The sequence below is a fragment of the Zonotrichia leucophrys genome, chromosome 10 (assembly GCF_028769735.1).
Source record: "Zonotrichia leucophrys gambelii isolate GWCS_2022_RI chromosome 10, RI_Zleu_2.0, whole genome shotgun sequence".
Classification (NCBI taxonomy): domain Eukaryota; kingdom Metazoa; phylum Chordata; class Aves; order Passeriformes; family Passerellidae; genus Zonotrichia; species Zonotrichia leucophrys.
In genome coordinates this window covers 7,999,215-8,018,949 of record NC_088180.1, presented here as the reverse complement: position 1 = coordinate 8,018,949, position 19,735 = coordinate 7,999,215, and the positions used below count along the sequence as shown (strand labels likewise).

General features: G+C 37.0%; 1 protein-coding gene across 1 annotated transcript in view; it reads right to left on the bottom strand.

Moving 5' to 3' along the window:
- Positions 1-2,372: 2,372 nt before the first annotated feature.
- The window catches only part of WDR72 (WD repeat domain 72), a 95,331-nt gene continuing 77,968 nt past the window's right edge, over positions 2,373-19,735 (bottom strand). Inside the window, exons 19-20 of the mRNA XM_064722007.1 lie at positions 8,217-8,318; positions 2,373-2,457 (exon numbers count right to left, since the gene is read on the bottom strand). Of these exons, the coding sequence (XP_064578077.1) occupies positions 2,402-2,457; positions 8,217-8,318 (158 nt within the window). The 3' untranslated portion in view covers positions 2,373-2,401. The remainder of the gene's footprint in view (positions 2,458-8,216; positions 8,319-19,735) is intronic.

Here is a 19,735-nt window from a genome sequence, read left to right as displayed (position 1 = left end):
TTCATCTGTATTTGTGTATTCAGCTCTGAAAGTGCCACTTTGTTGCAAAAAGATATTTCTGAGTGAGTTCACTGTGAGCACATATTATAAAGTTGGTTGTTTGAAAGACATCCAGAAGACAAGGGGAATATATTTGCTTTACTGGGAAATAACTGCACCTAATAAAAAAGTTCCTGCCTTACCTTACTGATCCTGTAATGATAATTAGCAGGAGGCACGCACAAGCATGTGCCAAACACCGATCATCACTGCACAAACCCTTCCAGAGGGCCGGCTCTATCGGCAGGCTGCTGATGTGCACTGCTTTGCAGAATTAACGACAAGCAATCAAATATCATGTTGCACAAATGTAATTGCTACTACAGCAGTACTGGGCGTTATGGGCAATGCCAATTCCTTGAGCTATGAGACCTCCTTGAACACATCCACTTTTGAAATATCTAGATGAAAGAGTTTTGAAAAGATTTGTTACCCTGGTGAGCAGATGCTGATCAAAAGCAGTGATGCTTGTTGTGAACAGACTTTTTAATGTCCACGGAAGAGACTGCTGCAACAACTCAATGTGGTTGTTCATATGGAAGAGGAGCAAAGAAAGGAGATCGGTCCATCCTTTGTTTGCAATTTGTTCTACTGTCTGCAAGGTTCCTGTTGGGCTACCAAGTTCTGTAGGTATATTTACAATTTTATCTTTACCTCCTTGATGTTTGCCACTCATTCAGCCACAAAAGTTAAGAGAAGGATGTATGTTAGCTAAAGACATGCTCTGCTCTCAGTTGTGTTGTGCAAGTATAAATACATCAATGATGTTATTCCATACATCCAGCACAAGAAATGCAAGAATGAAGCCATAGCACTCAATATTCAGTCATCATAATTCAAATACAACCACATATGAACAAAAGATACATTTTAGAGAGGAAAATGCCTTCTATTGACAAGGAAAGTTGTTCCTCAAAAATACCAAATGTGTTAAAATCCCTGACTTTTCTGCCCAAAGATGCTATTTTTCTGCATGAAAAAATTCACAAAAAGTAACATTAATTATCTTTATCTTCTCTGGATTGCAGCAAATTTGATTTATATATTCTTTAGTTAAATAAAAACTGGGATTCTTCTTCCACAATGCCATTTCACCACCCAGTGTGTCAGAATACCATACACTGCACTGAGGGACATGAACTTACAGGATATAAAAACCAGAGGGAAGAAGCTTTCATGTCTGCTTCATTCAAACTTCATACTGTGGTAACAGAGACCAGGTTTTATCCCGCAGCCGTGACAACTCTCCACAAGGAAAAAACAGATTCATGGCCAGAGAATCTTTCCAGACTGAAGAAATCTCCACTCTTCTAGTTAAGGGATCTTATGGCTAACATGACAATTAGAAGGGATAAATCAGATCAGGATTTCCACCATGAGGTACAGATCCATAAGGCACATCCTCAAGATCCTTTGCCTTCAGTAGCACTCCAGCTATAGGCAACAAAGAAAGTGAGCTTACCGCTCAGAGCAGGCATTATTTGTCAAACCAGCTTAAGTCCCACAGATTATCAGGTGATAAATGGGCCTAATAAGCTGTATTTATTCTACAAATATAAGTGTACCTTTTTAGAAAAAAAAAAGTAAAAAACGTATAGCTGCTTTTCCCAATGAGCACAAATTGATATTCAATTAAGTATATAATTTCAGTAGAGGACCCCAATGGGCTTCTCCAGTTCTGTACTGGTACTACATTTCTACAGATTATGGTAATGGTAAATGGTATTTAGAGAAAAGGAAAATTTACATCCTAAACATGACCAGATTTGTTATCAATTTCCCATTCTCTCAGAATGGGAAATTGATAGCAAATGCACAGAATAATAGCAATTGAAATTGATAACAAGTGCACAGAATACTCTGTTTTTTAGTTAGTTCTACATATTCCATGTTTAATTCAAACTGTGAATTTCTATTTTCAGAAAAAATAAATTTTTTAATTATTTGAAATGTATTTGGTTTTGCTCAGTGTTAAAATGTTATTGATAAGAAAAGTTATAAGGAAAGAGAGAGAAAAATTTAAATTTTATGTATGTAAAACAATACTAAAATTGATATACTTAATGGCAAGCAAATTCTAAAGATCACTACATAAACAAGTGAACGATATCCAAAAATGAAGACTTGATATTTTCTATATCAAAACAACTCAAATTTAGTTGAATATATGTAAATCTACTAGCAATGGAAGTGTGAATTGAAGCCAATAAATCAGCCAAAAGAAGCTAATCTTATGGAAGGTATTTCTTCTGAAAATTAATTTTTAAATACAAAAACCCATTTCATGTGCACCACACCATATAGGTCCTATTTCTTGGCTGTCCTTCTACATCTTCCAATTCTTTCGTCTCAGTGGTTTTTTCTAGCACACCTTACAGGAGCAGACCTTAGATATCCAGGGATGTTGCTTCATGTCATCTGGAAAAGAAATGCATGATTTCATAATGATTTACAATTTGAAGCTTAATGATTTTACAATATACAGGTAATACCTGAGACTTTGTTTCTTTGTTACTAAAGTATATGTTATTTTACAGTCTTTTGACAGAGTAACAAGCTCTATAATTTTTGTAATGGAATAAAAACTTTAAGCGCCCTAATATTAGCATTAAAAGATGCAGAAATCTACTTCCAGAAGACTGTTCACATTATATCTGATACATGACAGAAAGCAATATGGAACCAGAACCAGCTCAAGAGAATGTATGGCATTCCTCAAAACTCTTCTTCTGCACAGACTTCTGCTTCTTCCTTTTGTTTTAAAGGAAAGTGCTCCAGTGGATCAGCAGAAAAACAACTTCTATTTTAAATTAATAGAATTTTGTGTTTTCTCTGCAAAAATAATTGTCAAATTATATATTTTTTTTCTCTTAGCAGAAATAATCCTACAATAGCTGTGAACAGAAGTAATGTTATATTGTAATTTAAACCTGTCAATTAGAATTCCACAGAACATTTTTCAATCACCAATTTTTATCTTCATCATTTCTTTGAATTTGAGGTATGTTGTGACCTGAATTTTAAATATTACTTGCATTAGAAGCACTGCTCAAACAGGTACCACCACACCTCTCATGACTATATGAACACTGAGAAAGCAGCACACGTTACTTTATTCCTATCTAATGAATACCTTGTAAATTTATCATATTATCTATGATCTTTCCGTCTATCTGTATCATAGACACAGAGACATAGGCATTTTCCTGATGACTATTATGCAGTCTTCTGAGTCTACATTTAAATTTGCTATTAAAAAAACAAAACCAAAAGCAAACAAAAAAATCACAAATCAAACCAAAACATATGAGTCATGATTTAGTAACCCAGAACACTGATAGGACATGGCACTACATCTACTGCAGTGAAATGATGATGAATTCATCCATGCCTACACTGGAAATTCCAGAGCTTCTTTCTGGAATAACTCCTGGGCACTGACATTTTATACACAGTCCCTGGGCCAGCAGTGCCTGTGACCAGTGGGCTGCCCCTACATTGCATCTTCCTCCTGCTCCAGCATCCTGAATAGAAACAGCCTCCAGCGCCCCATTCCCAGGCCAGTCCTCATTTACTGCCTCCTGCTTTTCATGAGCATGCAAACACAGAAAATCATGACTTTCTAAGGTGCTTTGTACCTGGAAATTTACTGAATATTTACTTTTACATTCTGTGTTCTGATCAACAGCCATAGAGGTGACACAATGCTTATTTTAAAAACACTCTTCAGTGGATGGGACTTGGGAGCTGGTATGTGAATATCTGATGAAGTAATTTTAACTTGCATGATAAGACAGTCACACTTTTAGTGCTATATTTTCAAGCACAGTGTGCTAATAATACATTTTTATTTCTATTTGCAGCAGTTCTGCCTTTCACACACTATTTCAGGGACAGTCAGAGACCTTTCCCATTTCTGTGCCAAGGTCTCTAAAAAGGACAAGCAATTAAGCAAGACTGTGAAAACTGCTTGGATTTTCCCTATTATCTGTTATGCACCCAGAATTACATTCTGTCCTGAAAAGTGAAAAATTGAAGAGAAAAAATTTACTATGTGCAGTGGTTTTGGAATGAAGGGATGGGAGAGATCATGAGCTGCAGAAGGTATCAGGCAGAGACTGTCTGATACTAAAGGCCATAAGCATACATGGGTTTTACCATTTACATGGTTTCCATCCAAAAGATGGAAAATACTATACTTTCCACCTACAGCTTCCAATTCAATCTTCCATTAGTGAGGCTCATTTTCCCTCTATTACCAAGTGAAGTAATAGTCTATTTCCTACTCTACTGCAATGTGCCTTTTGGGGAAAATAAGAGGGAAGAGGCATCTGTGTCTACATGGTTTCTTGTGACTTCAGCTCAAATCTATTCCTTTTTCCCACAGGAGCTGCACTTGCAGAACTGTCCTTAGTGGGACTGCCCACATATGAAAGCTAAGACATGTCAAACTGTGTTTAGTCCTGCTACATTCCTCTTAAATTTTGACTAACAAAATTCAGGGCATTTTCAATCCCCTCTGGAACCATTTCAAGCAACTTCCTTTGGAAAAGATGATCTGCATCTGGGGTGTAAATTTTCTACCACTGTTTATACAAGAAAATTCAGATGAATAGCTCAGACCTAGAAGTTGAACTAACACATCCATGGACACTCACTTTCAGCTTCTTTTTCAGTTTCCTTAAATGTGGAAAATTTGTCTCATAAAATAGAAAACTGCTGGAAATATTTATTTAAAGAAAGAAGCACTTTAAGGGGTAGTAAATTCTTTAGGGGAGATTGATATGACTAAAAGTCAAGTTCTACAGAAAACTGTTGCAATTCTTATCTGATTATTACTTTCAAGGCCAGAGCAGAGACAAATTTGAAAAGCCAAGGCTTTGCATGTCAAACAGGAGTAGTCCTCAGCATGTGGGGAAAAATGGCAGTGATAAACCTACTATTAGGCACCTGGGAGAGAAGCCCAGCATCTCCTCTGTGTGGGGCCTAAAATAGACAGGAGCCACTATCACAGATAATGGCAGCCTGTAGCCACATGAAGGGAGAAACTAAAATCCATTTCACTTAGACAAGAAACTGCAGTCTGATATTTACCTGTGTCCATCACTTGTGAAAAGTGTTTACTGTAAATTATCCAAGAGAAAAGTGCAGGTTGAGGGGTTTCATTACCTATCTGAGAGTAGTTCAGATCACACATTAAACACAAGAAATCACAGGTAAATCTTGGATTGGTGTCTTGGGTAGTCAAATGGATTCCTGCTATTCATCTGAGTATCTGCCTCCTACAATTGCTGGAGGCCAATGTGCAGTGAAAACATTGTGCAGAAAAAGAAAATGTGAAAGTAAAACAAACAGAACAAGCTTCATGTTTTTTTTTGAAAACAAAGATCACTTTAACAATAAAGCTCATTCTAATGTCAAGGAAAGAGACTGCACCTTTCACCACCAAAAACCACAATGTACAGAGAGATGTGTTAATGGCTGCTCTACAGCCTTCCTGAATCTGGCAGAAGTAGTAATAAAGCAATAGTTGGGATTCCTTCCAGGTATACTGTCATATTTTCACCTTTTCCTCATCAGAAGAGATAATAAAATAAATATATTTCTTAACATCACTTTTGCATCTATGACAACATCTTGTAAGTGAAGCACAAGAGACTCTTTATAGATTTATTAATAAAAATTTATAAGTTTGTAAGTTTGCCAAGACTTTGGATATGTGTGAGAGATTCTTAAGTCACAGGTTTCACCAAACAAAATGCTGACTTCCCAAGCACTCTCAAGTTCCATGATTCAAAGTTAAAGCACCTGAGAAAATCACAGCCAACTGAATGTCATATTATTGTTTCAATGTTTGCTACTAAAAGTAAATGGTAAGCTTTAAGTAAATGTATTGTGTTACCAAATCTTTCCTTTCAAACAAGCACTTCTGTCAGAAGTGTCTTAATTTCTTATCACAGAATTTCATCCGCACAAGGAGCAATAAATAATTCATGTTCCTAGCTCTTTGTTGTGTGTCCCTGAACTGCACAGAGCTGGAAGGCTGACAGCTGTGTCAGGACAAGCACCAAAGATCTGACATGACAAGTGACTAACAAGTTTCTTTCAGTCTATAGTGAAAGAAGACAATGGCATAAAGTGCAAAAACGAAATCCTGAAACAAAATGAAACTGTTTCTTTCTCTTTACCTAAGTGTTTGCTATGAGCTTATTTCCGACCCATAACCTCTGGTCATTTTATAGTACTGCCCAACCCCCTTTACTCCTCACATTCGCCTGGCCATTTACGCCTGTCCACGGATCAATATGAGCAATTCTTGGAGAAATACGATGTCTCCATGACAACCAAGCCACAAATTCTCAGTGGAAAGCAGTGAGACCAGTAGTGAAATCTCCTGAGGTTTTCAGACCTATAAGACAAGATGTCTTAAAATGCAGGAATGGACAGAAACAAAAGCCAGAGTAATTCATTGTTTATTACTAGTTTAATGATGTCAGATGGACCGATTGGAACTCAGTTTTTAAGTTTGGATGCTTTATCAACATGTATTTTTGCCAGTCAATATTCACCTCCTGAAAGGCTTTTATTCTTTCCATTACTTCATATAGATATGCAGAGTGAGGAATTGGTATGTAAGTTCCCATCCAAAAAGGTGTACTTTGCCAGAGAGAATTAATTTAAGGTTAAAATGAGTATTATCTTTAAGGTACATTAATTCTCCCCTGAACACTGTAGTGCCACCTTGCTTTAATCCTTTCTCATTTCAAAACTGATCAAATCTTGGACAATCCATATTTTGGCCCATAATTGGTGTTGAAATGACTACAGATGGTTTCTCAAGGAGATACTAAACACCACAGATTGTGAAACCTGGCTCCTTTCTGAGTAGATTACCAATTTCTTTCTAAATCTCATGCTGAGTTCTGCTGGACAACATTGAGTCTAAGTCTATGTGGTTTTAAAATGAATAGAGATTTACAATTCATTGGTTTCAATTATTGTAACATATACTGGTGTTCATTTCTCTGGAAAAGATGAAAAGGGAATGTAGTTCAAATCAGGTATATGACAGTAGTTGAACTCCCAAGGAATCTTGGAAGAGTGGAGTGTGCTGAAATATAATCCCCCAGACATGGGTCCTATCCGGGTTCTGAGATGACTTAGGGGACCTGACATGGATTTCAGACTGCACCCTTTGACTGAAAATTAAATCTCAGCAGTGTTCCTTGGGGAAGGATCAGGGGACTGTTGGCAGCTGCCCCCTGTCAGCACAGGCTGCAAGATTTGGAAATCTCTTAACTAAGCTGACAGGCCGCAGAGACGATGAATCAAAAATATGATACACGGATCAGCACACAAAGATGCAGGAGGGTACAGAGAAACCAGATAAAACAGGAAGGAAAATACCAAGTGAAGAAAGATGTTTAACTCTTTCACTAATGAGGACTGTGCGCAGGTTATGTTTGTGCTGTATATGGATCAAGCTCACAGTTTGCTTAAAAGATCTTGGTATTTAGTCGCACAGAATGTTTTTAATCAGCTGTGACTCGATACAATTTATATTTAATTGTTTCCTTTTGGGATTCATTTAATAAATTTCGTAGATGTTCCATAACGAGAAAGATAATGAAACTACATGAAGATAAATCTTACGATTACCAAAAAGGATGCACTTTATGGATGTTCCTGTATTTAGCTGAATCAATGTTAAGAGTCATTAAAATGAAATAATGATTGTGAGCTGATTTAAAGGAAAGAATCAAGCTATTTAATGCCACCAATTTGCTTTCCTCCAGAGATATGGTGTTTAAGTGTCCACTGCTGCATTCAGCTGCAGTATATACAGTACTTCTAATTTTTCATAATCTCATGCTACCTTCAAAGGGTCAGACATCGTACATATATTAAGTAAGCAGTGTAGTCCAAAAGTAATTATAATGAACTAGTAGTGTCAGCTTTCTTTTTGGTCATAAAGCCTTTATCCTTTTTCAGACCTGAACTCCTGATGAAAGAGGAAAGGATAACAGCTCCACACTGTGACCCCTGGAGGTGACCATTAATTTGACATTGCAGCTGCTAAAAAGGAAACAGCATTACAATCTGCTTTTCTTACAGACCCAAAAGCTGTGTCAGATTTATCGCTTGATACTTGGTGGTTGTCTTTAAATGCCTCTCACCTGGACTCTCAGACTCTTCCAAGACACATCTGTCAGACGTATCCTCCACATCTTGGAAGTTTGCCGACTTGGAGCTCTTGTCATGCTTCAGCACACTGACTGCTGCAATAAGAATAAAACAGAGGGAGAAATGTAATGTATGCAGAAACCAACACTTCCTGCTTTTCTGCAGAGCCTTCAATGCTGAAGACATAATTTGTAAACACAAATAATAGATTGAAAAAAAAATCCCAGAAACACAAACTACTTATATGCAACCACAGGACAGTTGAAAAATCTAGAGACAAGAATGTGTGCAGTTTGAGGCATCAGCTTAAATGAGGTCTCTTTGAAGTAGTAAACCAGTTTTCTCTTATAGAATCCTAAAATAATAAAATAATTAAGAAGGCATAAAAAATGCTTATCTGTTTCACCAAAGAAGCCAGTAAACAACGTAAAAGATCAATCAGATGGTTTTGTAATTACTGGAGTCATTCAGCAGGGAGAGAAATGGTGTATGTTTTAAAATGAAAATATGTTGTATACAACAAGCTGGAACGTGTAAGAAAATTACTCATAATTCCAAAATGCAGTAAAACCCAGACTGAGTTGCAGTTTAAGGATTACCAAATTTGGTTATATGTTTTACTTAACTGCTAAAAACATTTCCATTTCTGAGCATTCAAATATTTTCAGGGCAACAATTACCAGTCTATATATGACTTTTTAATTCACTTGGCTTTTGAACAAAATCTCATGTTACTTTTCTTGAGGACAAGAGGGGTCCTTCCCTTGTCAAAGTCCATTTCCCTCCCTTCTGCTTAATATAACTACATGGAGCCACAAATACAGCTTGAAGATGAAGTACAATTATAAGTAGTATATTATAGAATACTAGCACAGTAAAGACTAGATCTCCATTTTGCTGTTCTGTTAAAACTCTTACCTGATCCTATTTCCTAAGATAACAGCAGTGGCTAGAAAACACTTCTTTTTTTGTAATATCTAGAAAACCAAGCAAAATTCCAGACTTCTGGGGGATGGAGATACCAATGGCTATGCACAATCCCCATGTTCTTCTGTCTTCTTTTCAAAAGAGAAATTTCTTCCCTTATAAATTTTGATAGATTTTTTTTTTTAGAGCCATTGAATATTTGCTGAAGGATTATGTAATTTGAACACCTATTTAAATTTTCCAGGATTATGAGTGAATCAACAAGGCCTCAGGGCAGTATGCAGACATGAGGAGCTCAAAAGACACATATTCCACTTCAGTGCTCTGTGCTTTCCATGGGTTTGCAGCTATTGATCCCAGGTCACCAAAAGGTTCCATCATTCTTGACTCTTGCAACTACACAGAGTCTGTTTGAAGCAATCAGGGCTTCAATACTATTGTGGAATTAAAACATTGAAAATGTAATATTAAAATATAATATATAAAAAAATCTATGATAGTGATACCATGCATTTCACCTAAAAAAACCAAAAAACCAGTAAATTTTGCTTAAATGGTTTGCCTTAGATAGCAAAAAATCAGTATGTAAAGCCCAGGTAAAGCATGAAGTGTTGACATGATAATCTGCATGGGGTGAGTTGACACTGAAGAACAATTACAGTAACAAATGTTCTTTTTCACACATAAAAAACATCACACGTAAAGGAAGAAATGTCTTTAAAGATATCTGTGCTTTTCTCTCTTTAAAACATTTAAATAATTTTTAAATACACTAAGTGAATATTCCCCCTTCAAAAGAAAAATTAGAATATACAGGTATTCATATTATATTTAAAAACAAAATAATTTTATGCCAAATTTTAGAACACTTTTTTCTAAAACAGTTCTTCATACAGTGGAGTCAGTTGCACTGTGCTAAGTGACAGATTGAGTCATTACAGCTGCATGAATTTAAAAGTCAGAACTACTCTGAAGTAGAACAATAGGAAAATTTCCAACAGAGTACCCTGTGAAGAGAGAGAGAAAATAAAAAGTACAGCTATACCTTTGGAGGGAAAGCAAAAAAATCACAAGATCTGTCTGTTTTGGTCTAATAGTAGTCACCTAAAATTCAGAATCAGCCTTTCAAAATGAGCTGTGTATTTTTACCCAGTCAAGAACTCTCATAGTGAACCAGAGGGAAGACACTTCCAGAGCACCAGAATCAGTCCCAGGCAGGAGCTGGTAGAGACTTCCCTAACTGGAAGTCTGTGCTGCAACTGCCTGCATGGGACTAAAACAAACCTGCTCAAGTGCTCTGCTCCTTCCCAAGCCACGTCAGCACAAGTCAGATAATTTCAACTGACCAGCTGGATTTTACAACACAGTACTGAACAGTGTTCTTAGTGAAGATACCAGATTCAGCTGAGCGATAACTCAGAGCATAACAAATAAAACCCAACTAGAAGCAGGTCCATACACAGATGAGGTACCTCACAAGGAAGGCGTGAAATGAACAAGACAGAAACCAAGACAGGACAGCAAGATGATCGGACAAAGCAGGAGGATTTCCAGTTGGTCTATCTGATTAGATACTGCAGAGATTTGGGGAAATCTGGGAGAGGATGGAGTCATTAAAAGCCAAGAAATACAAAAATAAGAAAAGGAATGACAGGCAGTGCTGATAGAGCTGAAAAATACCAAAAAGCATGAAACACTTGCAGTAATAGCTGGTCATTAGGAATAGTTTAAAGGGAATGGAAAGCAGGGGTGGACAGGGTTTTCGTGGGGGACAGAGAGACAGAACTCTGGACAACTTTTGCAAAAACAGCTGCCAAAGAAGGCAGTTCAGCAAGTGTGAGTGAAAAGGAGGGAAGTGCTTGTTTCAGAAAACCAGGAAACAGGCTGGGATGGGGTCACTGGTGCGACTAAGGAAAGGCTCCCTCAGCCCTGTCACCTGCTCAGAAGGACACACACCTCCTTGGGCAAAACCAGGCAAATAAACTTCACATGACCCTGGTTTATGAAGTTACATAAGTGCACGCAGTGAGCAAGAAAGGGACCAAGGCAAAGACCTTCAGATCTTTCTTTTCTGAAACATCACGTTATATGCCCAACTGGAAAAAAAAGGTTTCTTAAAAATATCGTAGAAGAACAAAGGGAATTGAAAAGTTAAAAATAAGGAAAGTACAGTCTGGCCCAAATAAAGAGTGAAAGTAAAAACGGCATTATATAATAAAGGAAAAATATAAAAAAAAAATCTCAGCACTAACACCTATTTTTCTGCATGTTCTCTTAGGGGAATAGGACTTTATGTACAAATATCAGTCAGAGAAAAAGTGTTCTGAATTGTTTATACTGAGAATGCTGATGGAATTTAAGTTATTTAAACATAAACAGTGTCATGTTTATTCAGAAGACACTCTGTCCTACTTTGGGTTTAAATGGACCTTAAAATTACTTTTGCTTCCCTCTGAAAGGTAATCTCTGCAGTCAAAGTGACATATATAGAGTATAAATGAGCCCCAAATCTACGAGTCCTAAGCAAGTTAAAAACTATATCTGATAACTCCAATAATATTTTCTTTCTATTCAGTGCAGTGTCATTTCCATTGTTACATGGACAGTAGAGATTACCTTTGTTAGCATGGAAATGAGGTAAAAGCACAGATTTCATTGAAGCAAATGACCTTGAAGTTAGCATATAAAGATGACATAAATCTTCATTGCACAGGATCAATCTTAAGAATTGTAGTATTTTTTTCTGATGTTTCTTATTGAGCTCTTAGGATTTGTTTACTGAACTTGATACCCATTTTCTTACATTATTAAAACAGAAGAAGTCATTAATATAGATATGGGATTTAGAATAGTAAAGCAGTGTCACAGATAGTAGCATTTAATGAAACATTTATGTACCTAGTTTCAAAATATTTAAAACAATTCCACACAATAAAAGCAAACAATTTCCAAAAATATACTGGTGATCTGTCATTAAAAAACAGCCTCTGAACAAACTGTTGAAGCTATTCTTTGTGAACATAGCCTAATCACGAAATACAGCAACAACTCACCATGGTCATTTATTTCTACACGTTTGGTTGAAACTCTGAAAAGCCTTGTTCCACTCTGTAAATATCCTACACTAAAGTTTAAAAAACATGCTCTGCATACCAATTTTTTGAGGGCAGACACAATGGAGAAAGAAGTTTGCATAACTCAGGCAAATAAAACATTTAGCATTTTTCTCATAAGATGCCTGTGTTATTGATAAAGTGGATTAGTGACTTAAAGACAGTCTGTCTGCAGGGAAAACAAGAGATTATTTGTCATTCAAAATGACTGGATAGGGCAACAAAAATTATTTTTCATTCGAAGATGTTAGGCAAGAGAGGATTCAGGTGATAAATATATTTAAGGTTCAATATGAAATACAAAGCAACCTGAATCTAAATAAAACTGCATGGAAAAAAAAAAAGCTGTAAAAGGGAAACAAAATGGTGGCATTTTTTTTATTTTTGTAAATGGATAAAAGAATTGTGATGCAATGTGACTTCTGAGCTGTTTGGCTTCTAAAGGCACTTACTGTATTAAACTTAAGAAGCTTGATGGAGCAATAAACGCTTTGAGTACTATTTTAAAAGCACACTTCATAGATATCATAAAAATATAATGAAAAGTTTAAGAACAGCCATATTTGCTGAGACTAAAAATTATCAGTTTAAGAGTCCAACAACCATAAAAAATATTTCATCAGAAATTTCTCCTTAAACCCAATCTGAAACTCAAGGAATTACAAAGAATTTTTGCTCCTCCTGTAATACCTCACAATAGATACCTGTTTCATAAATTTCTTCAGTTTTTCCTTAAATGTGTAATTTTTGCATCCTTTACATCCTACACCCTAACTCACTTTGAAACGGCAAACTCCATAGTTTTCTCACACTGGAAGGCACCTCATTTTGTCTGTCTGCTTATTCCCTGTTGGCTTAATGTGCAACTTCTTGTTTGAGAAAAGGCACAGGTATGAGCTCAGCACACTCTTTCCATAACCCCTGTAGCTAAAATTAATTTTCCCTCTTTTCCAGACTGATGGTTCCTAATCCACTTTGTTTTCTCCACATATTTCCAGACAAACTAAAAGGGTAAGATTATTTCACAAATATTACAAGAAAAGCAGAACACATTGATGAGCTGCCAAGAGAACTACCAGCAGGAGCTCTGCAGTCGCAGAGACACGGGAGAGGCAGACAGGGAAGTGACACGGTGCAGATGGAGCTCCCACCTAGCCCTGTGCATGTGATGCTCCCGCCCAGCAGGCTCCCAGCAGGCAGGAGTCTGCCCGGGTGGGGCTGTGCCCCTGGTGCCACCAGTGCTGAGCACAGCTCAAGGATCACTCACAGTTCTCCAGGTGACACTCCCCGGTGTGGTGCTTGCTTTTGTTACCACGCTAGGAATGCTGTTGACTCATGCTCAGCTTGTGATCCTGAGAAATCCTTGTTTCCTTAGAAATTGTTATCTTACTTTTTCTTCCCCATCCTGTCTCTTTGCAGAAGATTAATCCTACCTCAATTTAGATCACTGTCCTCATCCTTATTGAATTGAACCATATTTTCTTCCTAGGCCATTTCTCAGGCTCTACAAACCAAAAATTCATTTCAGTGACAGAAGACATCAGATGCTGGTCATTTCATAAATTTTAGTGTAATTTGAAAAAAAACTGCACAGATATATGTAGTTGTCATTTAATTGAGAATGGCTAGTTTTTATCTTCTGATGATTAAATATCACATTGGCCAAATTTCCATTACATTTTAATTAAAAAAAGAGAGAAGAATATATTAACCTAAAGAAACATATTATTATTCTGAAGTGAATGCTGCAGTACGTGAAAGCTGAAATAAGCCAGTAGGAAACCAGCCAAACTGGAAGGTCCTGGACTTGAATCCATTACAATGAATGCAGAAGTAGTACCTGATGGCAGAGCTCAGTTTGCAGAACAACCAACCTGGGAAGCCTGAACTGGCTCTTGCACTTCAAAGCCACCTGCAAACCGAGCTCGTGCCACTCGCCAAGTGAATTACAACTAAAGAACATTTTTCCTCCTGTATGTGAGAAAGATTTTAATATATCAAAAAACCCCTCAAAAGTCCATTTTCCCTCTCTCCCTATGTCTGTGAGGGCAGCATTCCTCCAAACAGAAAAATTGAAATTTTCAGCAATTCTTTTCCCAATATACCTTGAAGTTTTATTCACCCAGAGGGACTTCTCTAGTTCTCTCAACTAAAATATAATGGCATGTAACAAATTATGCTCTCAAAGGACATCCCATTTTTGTTTCATTAGTGCAATGAAACATTCACTCAATTTTAAAGCAGTTGTCTTGATCTTAGTTGTGATTTATAGCAGATTCTGTCCATGTATTCTGTGTAGTATATATTATAAAACACCTAACTAGTTAAATTTGTCTCTGTGGGTTCTGCTGCAAGAAATAAAATACTTTCCCATAAAATTCCACACAGCATCTACTGCACAGCTCTGAAGCACAAGCTTCTGTAAAAACTTGGGAGCATTTTAAAAAGGAAACTGCAAGCCCAAACTGCCTCTTATTAATTCTTCTATTGTTTTACACTGTTTCTTTTTCTCAATGTCCTCTCTGGATAGAAGGCCTAAAATTCTCTTTTCCAATTTCTCTAAGTGTGTCATTTAATCAAACATGATGTAAGACTGAATTATTTGATTAAGATTGTTTATCCCTCTCTCATTTTTTTTTCCAACCAGTAATTGGGAGACAATAGGGAAGAAAAATTTGATTACAAAATTAGTAAAGAAAGCCAAAATCTGCTAGTTACTAGATAATCAGTCTCCTTTTTAATTAAAGTACATAGCATTTCCTCACCTATCCAAATTTCTAAAAATATCACAGAATATGCTGAGATGGAAGGGATCCACAAGGGTCATCAAGTCCAACACCTGGCCCTGCATAGCACCATGCCCAAGAATCCCACCCTGTGCCTGAGAGCATTATTCAAACTCTTCTTGAGCTGTTTGGTGCAGTGCCCACTTCCCTGGGGAGTCTGTTCCAGTGCCTGGCCACCAATCACCAAGGATGAAGAACCTTTTTTTACAGAAATACAGCAAAATTCCCCCTGGTTTCTGTACTTTAGATCAAAAGTGCTGCAGAACACACAGAGCAGATGTGAATCCCAGCACTGTGTCAGTAGCACCTACAAAACCAACAAAGAAATACTTCCTATTTTTAAAATGGCATACTTGACAGCATAGATATTATTATTTTCATGATAACAGATTGATTTGGTATTCAAACATAAAATCATAAATCAGGAAGCTTGCTGAGGATTCTGGTTTAGTTCCTTTCTACAGAGAAATTCTTGCTATAGATTGCATCAATTTGCTTTTAAAACCAAAACTAAATGAATGTGTGCAGCACGGTTATGACACTGACATATCCCTGTGCATAATATGAGTGTTACAGCTTTTATAGTTTTCCCATCTCTCGATCAAAGCTGTCCAAATAGCTTAATCCATGGAAAAAAAATACACAGAGCCTCTTTATTAACCTCTTCTGGCCAGATTATTGTTATTCTTTTGCATTATGGTCTTGGAGATGTATTACTGATAGGGAGGTAAAGCCAACTGCAGCACAGCATGACTCTGCTGAATGGCTGCTGTAGGAAAGTGGAAGTACTTATTTCCAAGACATTTCTGTGATGCTCCCTACTGTTAAAATGTTATCTGACTTTAAAAGATTTTCAGTTCAATTGTAAGCAATAAGTAAACTCAAGCATTACAGAACCGTATACCGAAGAGTTTCACTAGCTGGTCAAATAGGCATTATTCCAAGACACTAATGTTGTATAGGACTGCTTCCTGGTGGCTGAGACCTCTGATTGGCAAAAGACAGTGGACTTTTCAGTCAGCAAGCTAGTTACCCATGGATGTGGCTCAAGGCTGACACACAGATTGACTGGTTCACACTAATTTACTTCACACAGATTCCATTTATCTCCTAGAAGATCCCCTGGCAGCAGCTTATAATGGCATATCCTAGGATGCCTGCCTGCATGAGTTTTTAAAGCGGCAGAGCTTGATGAATCTAAGTCCAGAAAACAGTTCACAGATTGAGGACTAGGTGCAATCAAAAAACATCAAGTAGCACAGCTGGGACTTGCTAGCTTGCTTGACTGGTTTGAGCAGCTGAGCATTAACTACGCTTGCTTTCCTGCTGGCAGCCCTGTGTCACTAGGACAAATCGGAGCACTAGGACAGAGGAGCAGAAAAGAGAAGAAAAAAAAAAGAGAGGAAAGGAGAAAAAAGAGGAAAAGAAAAGGAAAAGGAAAAGAGCACAGATTATCGCATAGCATGGCTACTATTTATAGATGCAGGAATAACTGCATCTATAGATTTAATTTTTTTCCAGCCCTAGGATTAATGAAGTAAATAATGCACTGTCACAAAATAATGCATATTTTGAGGCTGCAAATTTGGAAAGTTTTCTTTTGGTCATTGTGACAGTTCCTGGGAAAAAGACCTGAATGAAACTAAAGTTGTTCTCATTTCTTTCTTATTGAAAACAAAATATATTCAATGTACAATTCATGTACATTGAAAAACAGTTATCAATATAGTTGATTATTCATTGCAGCAATGTGAGCTACATGTCAATGCATTGCCTTGCCCCGATGGAGAACAACAGACTTCAATACATGCAAGTTTGTAAGCAGTATTTTTAAAAGGACTAAAAATAAAAGGACTGAAAATACAGTCTTACACTCTAGCTCTCCAAACTCAGATAGACAGAGCCTATGCTAAAAGTACTTTTTAGAAAGGAAGCAAAAATTAATATTATCAGAGAATAACATTTGGCAGCAAATGTATTGTGAGAGATCCAAAGCACATTTAGTACTTAGAAGGTTAAAGACTCAGCTGTAGTGCTAGTTGATGAAAAAGTAGGATTAAGGCTTTAGTATGAGTCTTGACATGATCATGTTGTCTGCCTGCTGTCTTAAGCTTTGAAAAACAGCTGGGATCATCTTCTTATAAGCTCCAACTCAAAGATGTTTAAGCAGTTCCAAATCCAATTAAACAGAGGTAAATATAAGGAAGGGCCCTACTGAGCCAAATAATCTTATTTTTTTAATGAAAACCAGCATAATTGCAGGTTACACAACTCCTTAATCTCACTTTAAACCTAACAGACTGCTGCCTTGCAGTGCACATGGCAAGTCCAGTTAACCCAAGCATTCTGTATTGGTGCGCTTAATTTTCGATCATTATCCTTTATTATGTTACTTGTAATCCTAAAAGCCTATGATTGTGTCCAGATATTTGGCAAGGATTGTACCTGGATATACAGGGATTCCTCTTCTAAGAGTAATGGATTAATTGGATAGCACCTTACGACTAGTAGATGGTTTGCAGTGAAACTGCTGTGCAGTTTTTAATTTGTGAACTCCACTTCCTTCTCCTTCTGTGCCCATCCTTTAAACAAATTGCCTTTTTGAACATTAGCAGTGTTGCTGGAGCAGCCTATCTATTCTCACTCCTAAGGTGACAATGGATTAGCAATAACACTGCCTTTTGGAGTGGGCTGCTTACTAAAATCCTCCTCATAAAAATTAATGGAAGATATGGAAATGGTATTTTTCACAGGGAATTGCATATTCAATTTAAAAGTAGCTATCTTATGAACATGACCCAATCAGAGTATGATTACTTAAAGGCTTAGAGCATTAGACCCTTTATTTTCCATAGAGTCAAAAGATTTTTGAAATGATCATACTGTACCAAGGTATGTATTTCTTACATTAATACATTTAATACCCTAAAAGCAAAAAACACACATAGGTAATCCTTCTACTTTGTCCTATAAATATGTACAAGGACATTCTCCAAGGATGAAAAGGCAAAATCTCATCAGGGACTACTTCAAATACAAGCTCATGTCGGTAAGAGCAAGAAGGAAATTTAAATGATCAGGAGCGGACTGTTTGCAGTAGTTGTGTTACATTATGCATGATTCTTGGCAGCACAGGATTTAATTAATGATTTCCAGTTACATGGCTAAGATTTGTAGCGAATTAGTGTTTAGGGCAGCAAACTAACATCATACACCATAATTTTGTGATTTTTCCCAAACACCAGTTACTAGGGGTTGCTGTCTCCTTTGTTATTTTGTAGCTGAAAATCAGTTTTGTATATATGGACAATAATTGTGGGCTCTGGTAGAGAAGCATGAGCTTAGATTAATTTCAATGCAGTTATTCTCCTGATGCAACTTAGAACAAAATCTGGACTTTGCTATTCTCTGAATTAATGAGCAATATCTGTTGCTATGTGTAAATATCAGAAAGGTACTTGTTGAACTGTCAGGTGATACAGAGTTATATTGGTAATGAATGTGGATCATATGCTGCAGTTACCACAAAGCAGACAGGTTTGGGAAACAGGCTGTCCACTTTCAGCATCACTGAATGTATCCCCAGAAAACAAATATGACACTCCCTCAAATGAATAGATAGCAAGAATCTGTGAAGTACTTAATGGGTAAAAGACGACTGCTGCCAAATACTGCACCTTCACCTACACTCAGCCCTATTCTTCAGGCCATCGGCAAGACCTACCTGTAAATGAACAAAAGAGCCTGCAGCCTCCCCTTTGGGACAGGTAATAAATAGGCAAGACAGACACCACAGGCACTTCCAGGAAGCTGGACATCTAAGGAGGTGACTGACAACTGTCTCTGTGCTCCAGAGGCTGTGTGAGACCACATGCGCAAAGAACTAAAAAGCATGGGTCCAAAAAAGGTGACTGATCTGCCTTGCCAGGTAAGACTTTGTACAAGATCACATTCTTATTGGTGTTAGGGGGATAAAGAGCCAAGGAGCAGCACAAGTGTGAGCTTTTTCATGAGCTCTTTGATGCATTCAAGTTTCATGAATATGTGAGGCAAAAATCATCTAGATGGAGAAGTGGCAGGATATTTTAAATATTTTAAAATGTCAAACTTACTGCACTTTGCTTAAATAAGGTTGGTCTAATATAACAGGAAGATGCTGCTCAATGCTGCCAAACTGAAAAGTCTGTAATCAGTTTTGGTATTGCTCATTTTCAGAGCAGGACTCAAGCCTCCAGAGGTATTAGGTTAAAAAAAAAAAAAAAAAAGAAGAAAAGTTTTGTTTAGGTACTGTTTTCACTTGTTTTTTGGGTGTTGAGCCTTTATTCCTCAGGAAGAATGTCTGATCATTAGCTTTTCGTTACTTCTGAAAATAAACATTTCTATTGCTTTTTTATTGCACCTTGTCAAAAGTACCTGGAATACCTTTATTTAGGGGTTCTGGAACTTAAGTTTACTAGGGTGCTGTTTATATATGCACATCTATATTCCAATTCACATATAGAAAAGGTAGGTATACACCGACTATTGGGAAATTATCCAGTCCTCCACAAGAAATTGCAAACGGAAGTGTCCTACCAGTCTGCTGCAGATACTTCAAACTGTATTGCTGGAATTCCTCTCTTTTACTGGTTGATTTGTTTCTGTTTCTATTTCCTTTCAACTACCAACTTGTCTGCACATTCAGAG